Source organism: Anser anser (genome assembly GCF_964211835.1).
Source record: "Anser anser genome assembly, chromosome: 7".
In the NCBI taxonomy this organism is placed as follows: Eukaryota; Metazoa; Chordata; class Aves; order Anseriformes; family Anatidae; genus Anser; species Anser anser.
This window is the reverse complement of record NC_139727.1, coordinates 24,257,249-24,279,110: the sequence shown is the minus strand read 5'-3', so window position 1 is coordinate 24,279,110 and position 21,862 is coordinate 24,257,249. Positions and strand designations below refer to the sequence as shown.

Here is a 21,862-nt window from a genome sequence, read left to right as displayed (position 1 = left end):
CAAGGACTTCCCTGACAGCTGACGAAATGAGTAGCATTGCAGTGCTTTGCATTAGGCCTTTATACTGACTTCCAGGAAGGTTTCAGTTCCCTGATCTTTGAAGATATAGTTGCCAACACAGAAACAAATCACGTGCTGCTGCTTTCAGGACGGGGAAAGAGTTTCCCCTTCCCATCAAATTCTGCTGTGGAATAAAATCACAAGACAATGCACCAGCTACAGAACTTCAATACCAAACAACCAGCCCCAAATCCCAGTGAGCAGGCTTCCTAGTTGGCAATGGATCCTCCTTGGCATGCAGGAAACACTGAGGAAGCAAAGCCCCTAACCCTGGGGAATTGTGATCAGAAACTCATTCAAGCGCGGAGAATGGCTGGAAACAGTTATCAACCCACTACCTGTGTCTGAATGAGTCTCTTATCTGTAAAATCTGCCTTTTGTTTATGTCTGAATCAAAATATTGGACATTTTTGGGACCCCATAAACTTTTTGTTGTTACTGCAAGTAGCATAAAAGTCCATATGCAAACCATGGATTTTTTTTAGGACTTGCAAGCTTTGCTCAGCCGTGAATTCCTGCGGGGTCTCTGCTCTCTGCTTGAGAGTAATTCACTCCTAAACACTTATTCTCAAGTGACATGATCCTGTTCCCACATGACCGTGATGGCCTTTGAAAGCATATCCATGCCATGCAGCAATATATATAGGAACAGACACATACATACTGAGAGGAAGCACTGAAGTCTATCTACAGCTGCCTCCTGCAATAGAAGTAATGTGATCACACAGAGTGCATCTACTTACTCAGATACGGTGTCAGAAAGATAATTCATGTCCTCTCTGCAGAAGTAAAAATAAGTAAGGTTCAGGCAGAGTTCAACAACCTTAGGTTGCCTATTAGCAGTTCACAGTGCGGATGAGATGCCCAAAGTTTTCCCGGGATACAAGGCCCCTCACGCTAACAGGAAAGCAGCCAGGTGAAGGCCCAGTGCATGGATGAAGGGCACAGTGCTCACACTTCAGTGAGTCATACTTCTTTGGTCGTGACTTTAGTGGGCTTTTGAGAACCACGACTACAGCGTCTTTTAGCAGGATTGCCTTGAGTCACTGGCCTGACTATTCAAGATCTATAGATCTACGGAACCCGAGCGGGTTTATAGAATAGGCTGTTCCTGTTCACACACTACATTATGAATTATAAAGTGCAACTGTGGGTAGACTGTCAATTAATTTCTATCTTAATCTCTCCTTTGAATAACAAGGCTCTATTAATAAGTAGTAACCATGCCTTTGCCAGATCTTGCAAGTAAAATCTACTCTTATCTCAGTCTTAGAGAGAGAAGTAACAAATGAAAACAATAAACAACTTCAAATTGCTATGAACTTCCAAATCTGACCAAATTGGGTCATTCAACCAGTGTCACCTCCTGTCTGCCTCTTTTCCATGCCCATTTTTCTCCCTTGTTACACTGCATAGCAATGCTGACTTCAGAGCAAAAGCAAAAGTGAATTCATTGTGGACCTCCATGGGAAGTACTTCAGCAAATCTCAAATACACAACCAATTTACAGTCACATATGAAAATTTACAATCAAGACTGGCAAACTATAAATCGGCCTACCTACCACTACAAATTAATCTGTATGAGCTGACAAGCTGAATGATTAATATTAATGTACATTTGAAAATGGGAATAAATTTGACCAAAATGGAAGCAGCCAGACTGTAGCCCTTAATAGGGAAGAAATGGATTCCAAAAAGAATTTGGGACCACAGGGGGGTAATTAACTGAATATTGTATCAGTGCTTATAAATACCTGATGGTGGTCAGGAGGAGTAGAGAAGAATGAGCCATACTCTTTTCTGTGGTGACAGGACACTAACAGGGTAAGAAGTAAGGGGCAAAACCTGAAACACATAAAATTCCTTTTAAACATAAAAACAAACAAAAACCCACCCTACACACCACAGAAGTTTTCCACCATGGGGTAATGAAATGCTGGAACAGGTGGCCCAGAGAAGTTTTGGAGTTTCCATCCTCTGAGACGTTCAAAACTGGACTGGACACAGTCCTGGGCAAGCTGCTCTTGGTGGCTCTGCTTTGAGCAAGGGCTTGGATGAGACAATCACTAGAGGTCCCCAACACCTCCACCTGCCTGTGATCCTGTGATGACTGTGGTCTGCCAGTACCTACACGGAGATCATAAATATGAGAATAGAAGGACCATAAACTTACCTTTGTGACAAGATCTAGCAGCTGGTACTAAAATTATTTAAATAAACTGCAAAGTTTTGACAGTCTGAATTGCTGGAACAGTTTGCTAGGGTGGATTCTCCACCAGCGCCAATTTTGAAATGAAATTAGATGCCATTCTAAACAAGACCATGTTACTTAACTAGGAAATAATTCAGGAAAGCCTCTGGTCTAAGCTGTAATGTGTTTAGATTTCTTTCTTAATAATGATCTCTTCTGGTCTACATTTTATAAATGCACATTGCTGAAAGAGGCCTGTGTTCTGGTGAACTTAAGTATCTTGGTGCATCTTTTAGTTATGCTTTTCATTACATTCTTTTAACCTCAGAAAACTGGAAAAGATACAAATATATACATATTTGCACAATATTGTCAACACATAGGAAAATCTACAGTGAGAAGACCAGCTGATGTATTTTAACTCCATAAATTTGTCTTTGAAGATAAAAAAATACTTTTGAAAATGAAACTTTATCACAGGAGAGCCCTGTAAAACCCATATTTCTCCCTGGGGTGTCAGCTCCTCACAAGAAAAAAAAAGTCTTATACAACCTTTAGGTTGTGGTTTTAAAAAGTTTTAAGAAAGTAGAAATTTTTTCATCTCATAAAGTACAACTATAACTATGATGCCAAACTTCAGTAAGAATTGTAAGTTCACAAAAATATGCATGCTTCCCCACCCATTCTGACTACAGAGGATGACTAGTTATCATGGTCACAGGACTGAAGTTTACCAAGATCTTTTGAATTTTAAGCTAGCCCAAAACACGACGGTGTGCATCTGAACAGCACATTTTCTAGTTTACTATGTCACTGGGACAGCAGTCGGTGCATGTAGCAGGTTGCACATGGACAGAGTGCCTTGAAAGGCCTGCTTTGGGTCAAATATTTGTTTTGTAGATTGCACATCGATAGGCTTTTTTAGGTCTGTGCGGTCTCTCTTTTTTCCAGCTATATCATGCTGCTGCCACGCAGGTGGCAGTGCACAGTCTGCTGCTTGCCCTACTTTTTTGTATAGACAAATATCCTCATCATTCCTCCCTTTGACTCTAGCAGCTTTAAGAAGTGAGGGCACTGCAGTTTGTCAGCGTCTTCTGTGACATACCTGGGTGGTGACGGTCTGGGCTCAATGCTGGCATGCAGCAGGCTGAAGGCAGGGGACTGGTTTTCACAGTCAGGCAGACAGGCCAAATCCCTTTAGACACAAAGAGGACATTTTTAGAATAACTAATATTCAATCAGTGACAGATCAGACAAAGTGCCATGTTTCAGAAAATTACTGCTTAGGAAGGAAGACTAGAGATATCAGGGAAATAGGATTCTCAGCTTTAGAGAGCCACATCAAATATGTGCTAAATTATTCCAAAAAGAATAGAAGGAAAATTATGTTTGCTAAACCCACCGGGTACATTTGAGCTTCCCCCCCCCCCCATCAGGAGAATTTTAGACTTGAGCTGAGATGTCTCTCCTGAAAGGAATAAAACATAATTTGTTCCCTCTGGCACATTACTCCCCGTTAGAAACACAGGAGGTGATGTTTGTACCATACCCAATGCCACCCTTCCACCTGATCGACATGGCCAGAAACCTGCACCCAGGTGGACCCTGGGGCTCCAGGGCAGATCCATCTCCCCACAGGGATGGATATCCACAGAAACCAACCCCTGCATCGCTAACTCTTTGGAGCAGCCTGGAACAGACCTTTCAATTTGCCAGAATCACAGCCCAGAAATGGCCAGTGTGTCTTACCAGCCTCCCCTGAACCTTTCACTCAACTTTCTTTAACAGTAAACCAAAAATATCAACAACAACAACAAAAAGGAAATGAATATAAAGAACATTTCTCACTGTTACAACTGCAATGAAAGTCTCAGACCTCCTCTCCCCCACCCCAAACTCCCAGCCCCCAAGGAAATGTTGCTGGGGAGGCTGCAGAAAACCTAGCATGAGAGTGCAAACAAGGCACAGTTCCCTCGCTCACGTAAGCAAACTTCTAAGTAACCACTAAAGATAAATTAAATACCAGCATGATTTGCCGGGACTGGTGCTTTGTTTATGTAATTCACTTGCAAGGTTTATTTCGTAAAAGTGCAAACAACCAATGCCATTTCTTTTTTTAAATCTGGGTTGGGTGACTGGCAGAAGTCTGCACCAGCCACACAATGGAGATCATGCAGGCTGCCCCATGGTGGGCTGCCTGCCTGACACAGTGCTGAAGGAGTAGCTCACAGCTTGTGAAAAAGGACATTTCTCTTCATTTTTCGTTCCTCATATTTATGGGAAATTAGAAAATGACAAGAAAGTATTAAAAAAAAAATTGCAAATTTCAAAAGTTTGCTGATTCCCTAAAATGCAGCAGCATAATGCTTAGCTAGCAATGGAGGAAAAATTCTTATAATCCAAAGATGAAATAATTCATTTTTTAAAAAAACAAACAAACAAACACTAAAAAAGCTGCACACAAAAGGCAGAGTAAAAGTATATATTTACCAATCGCCGGTTATCTGAGTTTAATATAGCAGAAAGAAACTTAAATGTTAGTTAAAATTTAACAGTTGTCTTTTAACTTGCGTGATTACAAACTTTGAAGCCACATCCAGAATAAAGTAGGAGTTCTCTGTGGAAGTAACCTGATTTGAGCATCAGTAGCAGGCTACTTTTGAAGGAGAGCCAATACAAATGGTCCTTTTGATAACGTCTGCCTTGAGCATGATGAAATATGGTTCTTGGATCTGATTCACCACACGTTTCTGTCCTCTTTGAGTCCCTTTTAAGTTTAAAAAAAATTCACAGAATTTTAGCCAGAAGTTTACCCTAATGATAAGTCTAGATTGCTGACCTAAAATGGGATTGCCTAATCTCTCTCTTTTTTTTTTTTTTTTTTTTTTTTTACTAAATAAAGATATTTACTCTAGTGTGATGTTAATTAATAACTGTGTGATGGACCAAGTTGGAGACCTCAGGATGGGATTGAACAATCAAAAGCCAAATACTTTTTCATTTAGTCTGCATTTGTTACTAAAATCAGTCTTTGATTACCATTGTTTCTGCTCTCTTATGATGAGTTTAAAGCTATAAAGGTTGCAAAAATGGTTAGATTTGCTTACTGGAGCTGGAATGGAAAAACAGTGGTATTTTCATCTCCCCTATTTCTCGTTCCTTCCCCATACAACAGTGTAATTGCTTAGGTATGCAGCTTATGCTGACAGTAATACATGGCCCAAATGTAGACAGGTATTGCTCTGCCACAGAGAATTTTAGTTCATACTGAGCTTCAAATGCCTGCTTAAGTCAACCTTTGTCAAGGGGGAGCCTGAATATGTACCTTACACACCTTTGTTTATGGCCAGCAGGGTGAACACAAACACTAGGTAAATCTTTTCTTTTCTGTCCATTTTTCTCAGTTTAGCTAGGTCCAGGACACGGATTTGAGAAGGGTTTGTTTGGAAGCCCAGGACAACCATTTCCTTCAGCTATGGGAGGGTTTCCTAAACTTGTGAAGGCTGTTCCTTCTGCTTCAGGAAAATGAGCAACTTTGCTGCGTGTTGCTGAAGTCCTGCACATTTCCTCCCCACTCTCAGCCCACCTTGGATAACTCTGAGGTATGCTGCTGCTGGTTTGTGTTTCGTTTTTGGAAAATACTGCCTCAGGTAGGCCTTTCAAAAATGAAAGCCCTTGTCAGTTTCTCTTCAACACCAAAATTTTAAGGGGTTACTTGCTGCCAGTGCTAATATCAGTCATCTGCTCATCTATATACCTTATATATGACACACATTTCTTCTGCTATCCTATTAGCAGTTTTACCACATTTAAATCCAATTATCATTAACTTCGGAGGACAGCCAGCAGTGGATAGCTCTTCTCTGTTTCTTATGCAGTATAAAGATTGGAGGTTTAACTCTGTTTCTGTTCACGATAAATAAGTGCTCACTTCATTTCCAGGGTTTAAAGGACTAACCCTCCCTTCTAGCTTGGGGACTTGTACAGGGCCCCTGTGCATCAACAAAACGTTACTGGGCTCTCTGAAGCAGATTTCAGCCTCTGCTGGAAGTCTGGCGATGCCACAACGCAGACTTCCAGTGTGCTGAGGAGCCTCTGCTTTCCGCAAAATGGTCCAAACTGCCAAAGCACATCAGCAAATACACAGTTTCAATTCCATCTGCCCTGCTCAGTAGCATGTGTGAACTGTGATTTTGTAATGTGACACTTAAACAACTAACGTAGGCATCTGAGGAAACAGTAGTAAAGCCACAAGCCTTTGTTTGTGGCCTCTGCAGCACCAACATTACTGCAGCAGGAAAGCAGAGATTACTTTCCTGGTTATACTACTCTAGCCGAAATTTCATGCCACGTATGAGCAACATGAAAGCTCTTATGCAATTATTATTATTAATTATTATTATTTTTAATTTTAAAATACATTCTGCCATTAAAGTCTTTCAGAAATATACAGGACATCCCCACTACACCATAAGAAGCCATTTTTTGGGGTTCTTTTTTGTGTATTTCAACACATTTTCCCAGATGTTGCTATCAGCTGACAGAGATGTGCTATTTCTACATTTAACAAACAACAATGTAAACACTCTGCAGTTTAATGAACTAGAACTGTGTCACGAACCAGATATCTTCCCTTCCTCTCCTGCCTCTCAGAGCAAGCATTTTATTTTGCCTCTAAACAAGTATTTAAACTTCTTTAAAACAATATTGCCAAAAATGAAATCACATTGTGGCTTTCGTTTTGTCTTCATAGCTACTAGCTATTAACTATGGAAATATCCTAGGACTCATTAACGGACAGAAAGCTGTCTAATCCTTCCAGTTCCATGAGAACTTTTTTAATTTTTCCAATCTCAAAGAGCAGTGAAACAAAAAAGACAGATTTTGGATAGCAAAATACATGTATGTTGTTTAAAACGTTCATAGCAACTGTATAAAAATGCATAATCCTCACAGATGATATATTAAAATCATTTTGCTAAGAGCCATGAGGTCAGGAGGCCAAAATTTTCCAGAAGGCCGGAACATGAGTCAATACACACTTTCTGGGTACAGAAAACGCAGGCTCACCTGCAAACAGCCACAGTGCTGCCCCAAGTTGTGTACATCCACTCCACGTGCTGCACTCGCACAGGTCTCGCCCACCCACACTGGACCTGATGCCAGCCCGGAGTAGTTACGCTACATAATAAATTTTCACTTATGCTTTGCCAGTGAATATTTATATTGCAGAGGTACACAGAATCTCTAGACCACGCTGTAGGTAGGCAGCTGTGATGCAAACTCATACACGGAGAGGATCTGCAGCACTGTGAATACAAAAAAACAGAAGCTGAGAATGCCGAGACCGTTCCAAACGCAGCCACCTCCGTGTGGCTCCATTCTGAAGGATGCCAGCCAGAATCCCAGTGCCGACTGAGTTTGATCAGAGCTTTTGGTCCTCCCGGTTCAATGAACATAAGCAGCTGTTTGCCACCCAAGTGCCAATGCCTACCCAATTCTGTCTGAAGTGTTAGGAATGAGAAAACTGTATGAGGTTTTTTTGTTTCAGAGGCCAAAATCCTGATCCTGCATAGTGCCGCTCTGGCTGGGGTTAATTTACCATGTTGAAAAGATAACATTTTGATGAGGCTTATGTTATCTGGACTAGATATTTTGTGTGCTTTAATGTGAGGTAAAAGGATATTGCGGAAGGAAAGGGAAAGACAGACCTGGGGCAAATATTCAGCCATTTCAGGCACAGGAAAATATTGGTGTCAAAATGTCCTTCCTATGGCTGGTTTCTGCTACCTGGACTCTTTCACTGGCTCCTTTATATATACAGGTTATTTATATATACAGGTTATTTATATATAACCTGCAGAGAAGGGCCGATGGCTCTGGGCAGTTTGAGAAGCTGCAGAAACACCCATAGGGAAAATACTTCAAATTGTGAAGGAAATTTTCTCCTCCCAGCTGGATGACCCGTATACTGGGCAGCCTGGTCATTACTTCAGCTCCTCCTTGCCTGTTCTCATGGTGTCCAGCTGCTTCGGGAGCTGGAGGATTTCATCAGGTGGAGAAACCCAAGCCAACCTGCTTGCACATCACTCCTGGTTCTGAAAGTCACGGTGCCTCTTTCCTTCCCCTAGCCAACCAGGCTATGGGAGGCACAGAAATTTGGTGCAAAAGGCCGGAAGAGAAAGTCCACATGAGCTCCTCCTGAGCAGGAGCTGCTCCCAGGAGCCAGACCCTTCCCTGGCCTCAGCCTTCCCCTGTTGAAACAGCTTCAGGATTTTCCTCCACAAACATCCCGCCCCAACTCCACCTGCCCTCTGCTGCCTCAGCCAGCATTGTTTTCTTGTTCTGCTAAATGCTCTTTGGGGAATTTTGCTCTTGTAACTACAAGCAGGGAATTTTGGTGTTGCTAATGATCCTCGCCGAAGCACCAGGGCTGCAGCAAGTGGGATGCCAGACCGTGCCAACTTGGCCACACCTTACCAGCTGTAAGGTTGGTTATTATTAAGGTTGTTGAAGAGAAATAAAGGCTGCTGCAAGACGAAAGTAGTGGCAGACAAACGGCAACTTGGTAAAAAGGAATGACACTCCTGGCAACCCAGCTCCCTGCCTTGACACAAGACTAACGAAGGCTGATGCTGGCTAGAAATTTTTCAGCATTATTATGCTGACTACTGCAGATTCAAGACATTATCTTATTTACTCTCCGCAAAAGCTTCCCATAAAAAAACAAAATGGTCTCCTGAGATAAAACTGGCTTACAGCAGAAAACCTTCATCAAATATAGAGACTTTGGCACTTTTCTACTATTCAAACAAAGTGCTTGCTTGTACTACCCTCTATAATAAAACAGGGCAAGGCAGCGCTTACCATGGAAGGAAGTGTTTTCAATCCAGAGGATTTTAATTCTTTTCTTTGGCCGGTATATTAATTCACTCTCACTTCCTGACTTATTTGTCTTGAATTTAAAAGATGAGTGTAAGCTACAAGAATGCATCCTGATTTTCAGGGGAATTCAGTTCAGATAATATCATTTAAAACATACCTGAAAAAGTAAAACTACAAACAAAGCTTTCTGGAATAGTTAAGAAAGATAAATGAGATTTGGAGACTAAAACATGTTATGCTAAATTGTATCCTAATTTTGGAAATCTCTGCAGTCTTTATAACTGATAAAAAGAAAAATCTAACAAATGCCAGGAAAATACTCACAGCAGGTAATGATATACATCTTCCTTGTTACCATGTTACCATGGTTTGGATTCATTTTAAGTACAGTGAAGTTAGTAAGAGTTTTTTCATAGGTAATGGGCAAGGACTGGGCACTGATATTATCAGGATGGAAAAAGTGACTGTGTTGATTACTGCAAGCAGAATATGCTGGTGTGGTGGTTTCATCCTGCTGGGCAGCTAAACTCCACCACAACCTCTCTCTCATTCCCCCTCTCCAAAGGAAAAGGAGGAGAAAATACGAGGTAATTGCTACACTATTTTAAGAAACCACAAAGCATGCCCAGAGACACAAAGCTTGTTTCACAATCTCTGAAGATATAATTGCGAGTAGGTTGAGCTAGATGCAGAGAGAAATGTAACTACCATATAAACAGAAAGAAAGTCTATTGTAATCACGGACTCCGTTAAATCTGTATTTGTAAGAAACATGTTAACTTAGCCAACAGAAGTTGGCAGTTATGTGTGTGTAGCCAGTTTTTCAAAAGGACAAAGAAATACCAGAGTATGCTTATTCTGGCGTCAAGGCACTTTCACCCTGGCTGAAAACTCAGCTATATTTGCTCTCAGTGCAGAATCATCTTCATCCTACTCAGCATATTATCGTTCCTTTCAGATACATACAAATTCGTAAAATGAATTGTAATTTACATCTAGAGGTAAAGGATTTAAGGAAGGTTAATTCCAGTGAGGTTACCTGCCTACTCTGCAAGCAGCACAGCACCTTCTCCGGCTCTCCAATACGTGGGGTCCTCAAGGATTCAGAGCTTTTATTAAAACCCTGCATTGCTCCCACTTTTTCATATGGAGAAACCAAAGCCTACAGAGATTATCTGATTTACTGTAGGATCAGTAATTTCCAATCTTGTTGCAGCCAGGCCACATTTGAGGAAAATGACAACATAGCATAATTCCCAGGCAAAGGCTATTGGCTTTCACATCAGAGCTGCAATGGACTATACCGATGTTCACAGAAGCAATGTCAAACACAAGCTATGTAGCTCGGGGAATAAGCTGGTCATGCTAAAACCAAAAGCAGCAGCAAGGAGCCACCGAGCCCCACCCAAAGCCACATTTCACAACACACACTGCTGCCCATGCCCGCAGGGCTGTGCCTGGGTGCCTGCTGCTGCAACCCAGAATTGCACAAAAGGCCTGGTGCAGAGCCAGAGGCTGAATACAGATCTCCTGAGCTTCACACAAGTGCTGTCATCACAGAAAAACCTTTATTTCCTGTCAAATTGCTAACATTTACTCTCCAATGTGTTTGCCTATGAACAGAAACAAACAAACAAAAAACAAACAAAAACAAAAAAACTAACAAACAACAACAACAAAAAGGAAAAATCAAAGAAATGTGAAAACAAATTATGTGTTTATGGAAAAATCTCACAAAATCCAGACAAGCCAGAACTAAATAGAAATTAGAACACCAAAGAAATTATAACAAAAAGTCTATAGACTTTTATCAATAATTAATATTTGTTATTTTCATCCAGACCTATATTCCTTCTATAGAATTCTGCAGCGAGCCTAAGTAGTCCATTCATAAAACATGAGCTTATAATTTGGACATTACATAAAGACTACAAGGGAAATGATTTCTTTCAGCAAATCAGGAATTTCAGTTTGAATGAGAGAGCTCACCTCCAACGAAATTCATTATTTTCATTAAAATTGAACAGTTCTTTGAAAGATACTAGTTAGTGAAGTATTGCAAGATGGCAAAGGATATTACCTTTATATCTTTAGATGTTTACCCACTAAATACAACTTAAACTTGGACTTGTGAATGCACAGAGAAAGAAAAATCTATTTCACATGGCCATTTTCTTCTTTCACTTGTACTTGCACAGGAAGCCCAGTGCTTCCAAGTACAAGAGTACAAACTGCTTGTGACTGCTGTCAGAGAAGTATGCTTTGCTCATGGTCGGCTCAGGGTTGTCGCTGTCAGCAAGGCCTAATGCAAGTCTAAACTCACTGATTAAGACATTTTAGGTAAAAACTGGCTTGTTTCACTTCATTCTCCACCTCTTTTTAAACTGCCATACAACCCTTTAAGAGAAACTTCTGCAGTAAACTGTGACAGGGAGAATATTACCCCTGGACACTTGTTCAAGTGAGGCCTAAAATAGCATTTCTATTTGCCTGAAGCACACCCTGCTACTGCCAAGTCACCCTGGCACGCTGCTCCGGGGTCATCCTTACCCTGAGGACAGGTTGATATGCCCAGCACAAGAGGTTCTTCCTTCAGGCACGGCTCAGACCCAGTTTTGGCTCCATCCCAGACCAGTGAAGGGCTGGGCGAGCCACCCCGCTCCACCCGGCGCAGAGCATCGCGGGAAGATGCTGAGGGTGCAGCAGCACTGCCAAAGGAGCCGCCCGTGGGGTGGTGACCGAAGGCACAGCCCTCTGCCAGGAGAAGGCTCCTGCTGATGGACCCGGCCACCTGCACGGCAGGCAGAGGGCATTAATCCATCTTTATATACGGGTGTCAGAGATGCAAACGTGCCCTGCAGTGACCTTCTCGGACATTTTGTCAGCAGTCTGGTTCCTGCAGTGCACAAATCCCAGAGTTAAGTGGAATTTCTACAGTGTTTCAAAAATACATTAATTATAGTTCAGAGGTGAGGTAATTAGTCGGTGATCTGGTCTTAGATAATGGAAGAGAAAATATTTTAAGTCTTGCATTATAAATGCCGCAGTGGGTAAATTGCTGCAGATTAAATTCTTTCAGGAGCTTTTAAGCACAGATTCCCCCCCACCCCCTTTGCTCTGAGAAAATACACCTTTACTTCAGAGCGAGGAGCTAAAGTGGAGGTAAAAGACTGAGACAGATTCTTACCTAGTGTGAACCGGCACCTTTAGGATGGAGGATGGCTCTGCTTGTTTAAATAGCTGGCTTTCAGCTAGTGCTGTGACTCACATTTATTGGTGCTGACAATATACATGACCTGAGCAAGCTTCCCAAATGAACTCCATGTCAACCTAAGAACACCATTTCTTGGCTTGGTCAAAGTTATTGAATAGTCTAGAGAATGACTGGCAAACACCTAATCTCCTATAAAGAAAGGAAAAAAATAAAACTAGAGGGACAGACTAAGTGATAGATTAAGTACTAGAAATTAGAGCATTGAAAACACCTTGTCATCATGCAGATTACAATTCTATACAGAAAGTTATGACCTTCATAAATAAAGAATGAACAATCAAGTTGTTGAGTTTGGGGAATATATTTTGTAAATTAGCAAGTGCATAAATAGTTGTATTAAAGTCTTTGCCAATTGGGTTGTCAAACAGAAATTTCTTCAGTCAAAACTTAAATTCTATATTGACAGCATTTTTACAAGTTGGCAAATATGGGACTCATCCAAAGGCTGCTGAAATCAGTGGGAGTTTCTCATTGAATAAGAACTCTCTGCTTCATAATGCAAACAGCACGGCGTTCTCAACACCTATCTCTGCAAAACTGCTTTATAACCAAAACGGACTATTTTCAGCTAAGAAAGCCTGTTAAAAATGCAAAGTTTCACAAAGACTCCAAAAATCTTTTTTTTTTTTTTTCTTTTTTCCCTCCAACACAGTATTCTTCAAAGCTGCCTGTCTATATTTCGTTTATATGCATGAAAAAAAGCAGCTAATAATCAGAACGGAGAATCAGGAGTCTGGAAACTCATCTTGGGTTCCATCTTTTATATGCTTTTGTGCAAAATTCTTAGTTGTTCTGTGATGAAGATGATTCCAAAATTTCATAGGAATGTCCTCCTTGAGCACTTGAAGGACAAAGGTTTTTCTACTAATAAAATATGCAATAAATATATACCAAACAGAAGAGTTAAGATTATTTCTGTAATTAGCTGCAATCCAGAGTAGAGTTTTGTGGAAGAAATGGCCCAGAAAACATTCATAAGCATCCACTGGTTGGTACAGCTCCTGCAAACACCCACTAAAAATTACATTTACAAATCTCTCCATATGCTATAGAAGCAGAAATTCTGGGATGCCTTAAATTGAATTTGTTCATATAGAATTGCTATACAATGGATGGAAGGCTGACTGAAATATTGAAAAGTAGCAGTAAAGTACTGGTGATAAAGTCTCCTGTTTGCATATAAACCGTCATCATGAAATAAACCCCATACCTGATGGGAAAGAAAAGTGTGTTGAGGATGCTGAAGGTTCCCTGCTTGCTCCACTTAGGGGCTGTCCAGATTGCGGGGTCAGCTCTTGACTCTATACCAGTCCTCCCTAGAGAGAAGACAGTTTCCTTGGAGAAAATCATCTCTTGAATGGGTCAGAGGCCAGACAGGCCTTGTTGCATGAGGTTTATGATGCTATATAAGTAGCTAATCACAGACAGAAGAATATTGTGTTGATATTACAATAAAACATGTCATTTTCTGAGTACAATAATAAAATAATAATAATAATAAAAAAAAGAAGTTGGAGCTATGTAATTACTGGAACAATTTATCATGATGGCTTTTGCAATATTTTCATTATCATCATCCAGCAAGGCCTTTCTGGCTTGTTGTTTTTGTTATTTTTGCACATTGCCCAGGAGAATTTCACACAGAGAAATGAACAACGATGTTACTTTAGTTATTACAGTTATCACATGTTGCAGAATGTTTTCCCATTTCCAGCCCTCTCCTGTCCTCTGCTGAGGTCATGCCTCTCTTTGCAAGCAAGAAGGATGGTTTCGAGCAGGAGCCTCGAGTATGGTTAATATTTTAGTGTAGCCACCAAACCAAAACATCTTTATAAAACAAAGATTGAGATCGAATACAGGTAAAAGTGCAGTAGAGATTGTTTTACTCCTCCAAGATGAAGGGACACTGCCTGGTTTCATTCTGAATCAGGAAGGAAGCCTGTATTCCATTCGGGCATGCTTAACAAGAGCAACCACTGAAGTTAAGAGCTAGACCTCATGCACCATTCACAGTGGTGAGAGAACGGACCTGTCTACGACTGCTTCAGTGCCCTCACATTCAAACATGAGAGGCCCGGGCTTACTCAGCCTGATGTAAACCATGGATTTAGGAGCCCCTGGGCTACAGGTGACCCAAATTCAAGTTCTGCCCTTGGGAGACTTGAATGCCAATTTCCCCATCACCAGCAAATGTCATGACAACCTGAGTGCTGAATAAAAAGGATAGAAAGGCACAACACCACCCTTGCTTTGTAAATCAAGCCGTGGAGGGAAAATATTTATGAGCTGAAGTTACCCATTCAATTTCATCAGTAGTTCTGGATCACACAAAACCTCAGGTAGATTCTGAAGCTATGGGGGAGAATTGCTATAATTTTGAATAGTCATAAGTATGCAAAACCATGGAGATAAAATTTATGGCTACTTTATCAAATGTAATTTCTGATATACTTTATCTTGCTGAACAAATTTGGACAAATGCTATAAAACTAAGTCATTAGTGAAATAGGCATTACACTCATGACTAGATCTAATACCAAAGGTACGGATTGGTTACAAACTAGAACACTGCCCTGGAGTTACCTCTTGTTTTTTAAATCCCTTCAGCCAAAGCAATCCCGTGCTCTGCCTGTGGTCAGTCTGGGAACAGCACCACTACCAAAAAAAAAAGAACAAACAAAAAATCAATGCACAGACACACACAGAAAGCACATCCACACACAAAACCACCAAAAAAACACAACCCCCCAAAAAAAATCTTCAATGCACAAAAATAAATTAACTTTTCTTCGTTATATGCAAGTGACCAAGGTGTGTTTCTGTTTTCTGTGGTTCTTTCTTTGCAAGCCACCTATAAGCTAGTCAGTCGAGGGAAGTGATCGTCCCACTCTACTATGTGCTGGTGCGGCCTCACCTCAAGCACTGTGTGCAGTTCTGGGCACCACAGCACAAAAAGGATGCGAAACTGTTGGAGAGTGTCCAGAGGAGGGCTACGAAGATAGTGAAGGGCCTGGAGGGGAAGACATACGAGGAGCGGCTGAGGTCACTGGGCCTGTTCAGCCTGGAGAAGAGGAGGCTGAGGGGGGACCTCATCACGGCCTACAGCTTCCTCACGAGGGGGAGTGGAGGGGCAAGTGCCGATCTATTCTCTTTAGTGACCAGTGACAGGACCCCCGGGAATGGTGTCAAGCTGTGGCAGGGGAGGTTCAGGCTGGATATCAGGAAAAGGTTCTTCACTGAGAGGGTTGTTGTGCACTGGAACAGGCTCCCCAGGGAGTCTCTGCACCACGCCTGTTGGAGTTTAAGAAGTGTTTGGACTGTGCACTTAGTCACACAGTCTGAATTTTTGCGTAGACCTGTGTGGTGCCAGGAGTTGGACTTGATGATTGTTATGGGTCCCTTCCAACTTGGGATATTCTATGATTCTATGATTCTATGATAAGCAACTGAGGGAAACTGGAGAGTCTGTTACTCAGGGGTACTAGATATAATACCCAACATATATCAGCATATGATAATACAAGACATCTTTATTTAGATGCTTTGCACTAGTAATACTCAATAACTGTAAAGAAGCTGTAATCTAAGCTATACTTCTCCAATTCTTTTTATACCACTGCTTTTAGGTTTGATAAACTATGGGAAAAAATCTCTGCTACTTATTACTGACTAACAAAAAGCTCTAAGAAATTGCTACAGATGTTGTTTTCTTATCATCTGCTATAATTAAGACAAATGAGATCATGATAACTACACTGCACATTTCCAAACCAGCCTTGATTTATGAAGCTTAAAAAGTTATCAGCAACTTGGCAGTAGTATCTGATTCGTCCAAAACTCAAGAATCTCCTGCTTCACATTTTTCTCCTTTGATCCCTGAGTTGAAAAGACACCAGGGTGCAAATTGAGCGAGGTCATCACAGAGATACCCACATGCACCTAATTAAAGAGTGCTAATTGCAGAAATTTAGCACATCAGGGCTTTGCATTTATGACATTTTTAGGACAGCTACATGTCAACACACTAAAGAGCATGAACAAGCAAAACCTAAAAAAGGCAGATAATAGGTGGGAAAAAATATCTTTCTTCAAAAGAAATGACTTGCATTTGACCTACTAATCCTGTCAATTTGGTAACAGCCTACATTTTAAACTTCTTTGCTCACCTCCACTTACCAATTTCTAGCAAAACTTAGTTGAACAAGGACAGGAAATCAAACAGAATACAGGCAACATATTCAGAGTGCTTCAGCTGGTGTGTAGCCTTCACTGAGTGGCTGACATTAACAAGTGCTAATGATTCCACAGTGAAAAACTGAGAAGCATGAAAAGATCTCAAGTGAAGGGCTGCAGCCAGCTCTCTGCACCACTGGCATGGTGCTGCCAAGCGAAGCACACGGCCAGCTCCCACACGGCAGCCTCAGCGGGGGCTCTGTTACAGCAACAGGCTGTGACACTGGCTGAGCAAACACAGCGGTCTCCCAGAGCACTGAAATCAGGCTTGGTTAAAGATCGGTCCATTTAGACAGACTTGAGAAATATTGTTAACTCTTTAGCCTTCTAAATGTTGTCCAGTAGGGTGGGTTTTCATATGGCCCAAGACAAGGCTAGCTTTCTTTCTCATCTCATAAACAAGGCTTGACCATTCCATTTATACCTGAATCCTGAAAATCTAAAAGCATGTGAAACCAATCACCAGCAGAAAATAGGTAAACATGGGCTACAACAAGATTAGTAGGAAAAAAAAAGCAAACACCCCTAAGGTAACTCAAATAAACTAATCACAAGAAAAAGGGAGATCAAATTATAGTTTGATTTTATTTGACTTAATGACTGATCCGGAACTTGTGGAGTTATCCCACATAACTTTTTCTCTTAGGTCTCAGAAACGAGAGATGAAGAATAGTGACTTTCTATTCTTAACCCTGCCACTACCCTGAACTGTTCTTTGTAAACAAACAAACAAGGTGCAAAGACATTTACAAGACTGAGCTGCACCCCTGACACACAACAACTCATTGTCCTTTTCTGGCAGCTTTAGCTACGTGCTCTTCATTACTATGAGAATCATTCTGATTTACGAAGATGTACTGCAAACAGAGGATTGACATTGCATGTAGCTAGGATAAGGGCTGACGAGAGCTAGTCACATAACTCACGTATAAGTTCTAAAATGGCTCTTAAATTACCCTGTGTCTTAAGAAAGTATAAAGCTAAACCTGAGCTCTAGAAAAAAAAAAAAAAAGAGAGATAAAATTTAAATATGTCACAAATAACCTAAAGGGAATATTCTGTAATCTAGGGAAGTTCAAAATGAAAGCTTCTATATCTTTATCTTGTTACAATTACATCTCTGTTGTATTATGAATGACAGTAGATCTCGAAGATAGTCAAAGGCAGCATTACTGCGAAAAGAACACAGATCGTTGCTGTAAGTAATGACAGAAGAAATTAGCCAGGGATTGGTTATGCTGCATGAAGGTAGTAATTTCTTCCTCATGGTACACCTACAAGTATGAAAATTTCAACTGAATGCATGATTAAGCATAGCATCTGTGCTTATGTCATATAATTAATAAGCTCTGCTAATAAAGTTAGCAACAAATAAATTAAGAAAAGGGCAAAAGAAACTGAGAGTACCTTTTCACCGTAAGAAATAAAAAAAATGGTTCATCAATTGGTGCCCCAATGATGAGGAAGTGAAAAATCACATTAATTTCTTCTTTTTAAGAAGTAAGATATGAAATGTGACACAAGCAATGTCACTGTCAGATTCATAACTGCAGTGTACGAAGTGTGTCTGTTGCAGTTACAAATGAAATAAGCACATACATACAGCTAGCACACAGGGAGGGAAAAATCAAATAAAGCTAAAAAAAATCCAAAAATATTATTTTAATATAAAAACTTGCTCCTATTGCATCGCTCATATTTGGTTACATACCAGTGCCAACAGCAGATTACACAAAAAAAAAAAAACAGGGAATGAGGAACTGAATACACAGCCCTCAGCATAGATGAGTTGATACAGCCTGAAGAGCTTTGGTTAGGATGATGTTTAGTTTTAAAAGCAGGCACAGGAAAATAAAACTATCTTCTAAACTCATTTCATTGAGATTTTAGTCCTATGCCTGAGTTCTTGGCCAAGAAAATAGACTGTTGAAGAAAATGAATTCACTGTTTGAAAGGAAGAATTAATGGGTATTAGATATTTTAGTGTAAGAAATACATTTTAAAAATCTGTAGGCATGTGGAACCCATACCAGTATGAACTTCGTGAGCATGGGTTATGAGATGACCAAGAGAACAAAAGCAAACATCCCCTCAGAAATTCAAATACAGCTTTGCCATAATACCCCAGGGGATTGCAGCCCCTATCTGGCAACTAACAGAGCAAAGTAATTATTAACTTGGAATCATTTTCACAGACTTACAGTAATCTCCAGTAGCACTACTGGAAAGAGTTTTCACCTTCCAGAATGTGCAATCTCAGATAATAGCTTCATGCTTTTAAATCAATATACAAAAATATGATGTTGAATAAATTCTAAACCCTAGAATACCACCACCCAAACCAAAATGCAATTAGGTTCTTTATAAGCAACAGACACAAATTAACGTTATTACTTGAAAAGCCTCAGTCTGCATGAATATCAAGTGCTTTTGGTGTTTGGGAAAGCTTTTCTTTCAATGTAAAAAATTATCACAAAAATTAGAATTTTGAAAGAGCTGTGAGGCAGAACATATTATTGATTTCACTGTAACCAGACAATTCTGTAAAGCACGATACAGTTGTGCACATAGAAATATACTGGTTTACTCAAATTTTAGATTTCTTACTTGATACGGTAATTGAATTAAAATAATTTCAATTTTTAATACTCTCTAAGGGAGTAATCAAACAGTTAAATCATTAGAAAAATTAAATCTCATTAATTAAGAAGGGAATAAAAGTAGATTTCTGTGACTAAGAAGTATTTCTACAGAGCTATTATATGAGAAGGTTGGTTTTCTCTTCCACTAGTGGCCGCATTTTTCTTTGGCTCCCAAGATTTTTTCTTGTTTCTGCATTGCTCTAATCCACCCCATTTCTCTCTTTGTCTTTACATTTAGTCTTTTTACTTCCTAGAAAAATACCATAATAGTAATTTTTGCTTCCATTTTGTACTTTTACCTTTACCATCCCCCATTCAATGGGGGAGTGAAGTCATCAACTGGTACATGAAAACAAACTGGGGAATAAAAAAAAATTAAAAAAAAAGCAAGAAATCACGCAACACCCTCCCTCCCCTTCTTGCTTTTACTTTGTTATGTATTTCAAAATAACACTCTTTTTCTTGCCAGCTACCTTTCTCTCTGTTCTTACTAGAGAAATCAATAAAGTCCTCCACAGTTCCCTCAAAGTCAGTAGGTGGCTACAAAGAAATGATGTGTCTTAAGAGGTGTAAAATGACTTTTCTAGGAAAAACACAGAGCTGCAAAAATTAACCTGACCAAAAATTTAATATGCTAAACAGAACACTGAAAAGTGATAAAACAAAATGGTGAATGTACTCTTATTTTTATGATGGCTTGATATAAATCATTTAGGAAGAGGAGAAATAGCAATTGCTTATTTAAAATGGAAAGCTAACTGGGTTGTCCCAACTATTTCTATTTCCTCTTGTGAGAATCTGAGATGAATTTGAGATTCTGTGCTTTCTTTCTCATGCATTAATAAAGTAATCTCTATTATACATAGGTAACATTCATCTTCCATAATAATTTTTCCTGTTAAAGAAGTGAAATGCTTGAAAATGAATATGGTGCATTTATTATCACCAAATATGTCCTGTAAGCTAATTTCAAAACCTGAGCAGGATACTCCCCCACCTTGGTATCCAGAAAGACTTGGGAAAAGATCCCTTATTAAGTAGGTAAGTGAAATGACAATATTGTGTTCTCTGCTCACACTGGCATATGGGACTACCCTATCGACCCATCCTTCCTGCTAATAATCAAGGCCAGCTATTTAAACTTCCAAACAGTTTACATGCTGCCACCATAGTCCTTGAAAATAAGCTGTGAGGTGACCTAAAATCACTAGAAGACAACTAAAACCAATACCCACATGTTTAAGCCACACTGTCTTCATAACGACTGTGCTTTGACTACTTTATATCCAGCTGCATTAATTGTCCAGAAGACAGAACACTTTCAGTGCCTGCTCTCCATTGTACCACTACTGAATTAATATTCTGGACTACTTAACTAGAGCAGACTCTAAACAAACATTAGGTAAGCTTGTTAATTGACAAGATGGTTTGAAGAACTTGCACACAGTTACAAATACTTCTCTTCCAATAATACCTAAGGATACCAACTGAGCCTGGACTGTTATTAATTATGGTGTGATAGCAGTCAGAGATGCTAGTGCAAAGCTACAAAGGATTCGGTGAGAACAGGTGCACTTCTCCTGGTTAGTAAGAAACCATGCTCTGGAGTCAAAGCACCATATGAGCAAGAAGCCCTTAAATTAAACCTGTCTAAAGTCTTATATCTATATAATCTAGGACAACTTTCACTGGAAGAAACTAGTGCATCAGAAAATTTGTTCATCACTCACTACAAATATCAAATCATAAATAATGATGCAAACAAGAAAAATGGTAAATGAAGTATTGCTGTGGTAGAACTTAGGTCCTAAAAGATGCAACAAAACCATTAAGGCATATAACCTAACACCTACAGGTACTATTTTGTGTTAGTATTATAGAAGATTCCAGTACCTAACCTATGTTAGGGACTGTTCAGTTTACATGAACTTCTCCCACCCTTCCAGATTTAATGAGCAACTACTCTAACATCTCTTCAGAGATGCAATCTCTCCCTCTTCCTTGACCTCAGAGTTCTTTCCTACATGTAGATTTGTAGAACAAATTACTTTTGCATCAAATACCTATTCTACAGTTAGGAACGCACCTACTCCAGGAAATAGCTAAATACGATAACCCTTATGATACCTGTTCCCTTGTTATATTTTACATAACACCATGGGGGGTTTAAAGGCCTTAGCAAAAATTTAATTAGCCATTTGAAATGTGCATATCTCCAGGTGCCCAATTTTACTCATGAATTTAACAACAAAACCCAGACAACTATGAATTAGAACATTTCTAACACATACAAGTGAAGCATCTGTGGCAGTCCAAGGAACCTCACCAACACACATAACAGCACAGATTTTGAAAAAAAGAATTGTAATGGAATGGAAAATTACTTGACCCAAACATAAAAGAGAAACTATCTTGGAAGAGATCTAGGTGCTCTTATAGGAAAAACAAATACTCTTACAGTCTGCTACTTATGGCATGCAAATTGGCATTAAGGAAGCTGTGAGATCTCAGATTTTTTTTTAGGGAAGGATTCTGAAAGAATATTAAATATCACATCTGTGAAAAATAAGAAATA

General features: G+C 39.9%; 1 protein-coding gene across 1 annotated transcript; it reads right to left on the bottom strand.

The window, feature by feature from the left end:
- Nucleotides 1–709: 709 nt before the first annotated feature.
- LOC310902745 (uncharacterized protein) lies at nucleotides 710–14,116 on the bottom strand. The gene is made up of 4 exons (XM_083844749.1): nucleotides 13,623–14,116; nucleotides 3,359–3,448; nucleotides 1,817–1,907; nucleotides 710–839 (listed from the first exon to the last, which is right to left on the bottom strand). Exons 1-4 carry the CDS (start codon nucleotides 13,760–13,762, stop codon nucleotides 816–818), a joined length of 345 nt encoding a protein of 114 aa, XP_083700875.1. The 5' UTR covers nucleotides 13,763–14,116; the 3' UTR covers nucleotides 710–815.
- Between the last annotated feature and the right edge of the window lie 7,746 nt (nucleotides 14,117–21,862).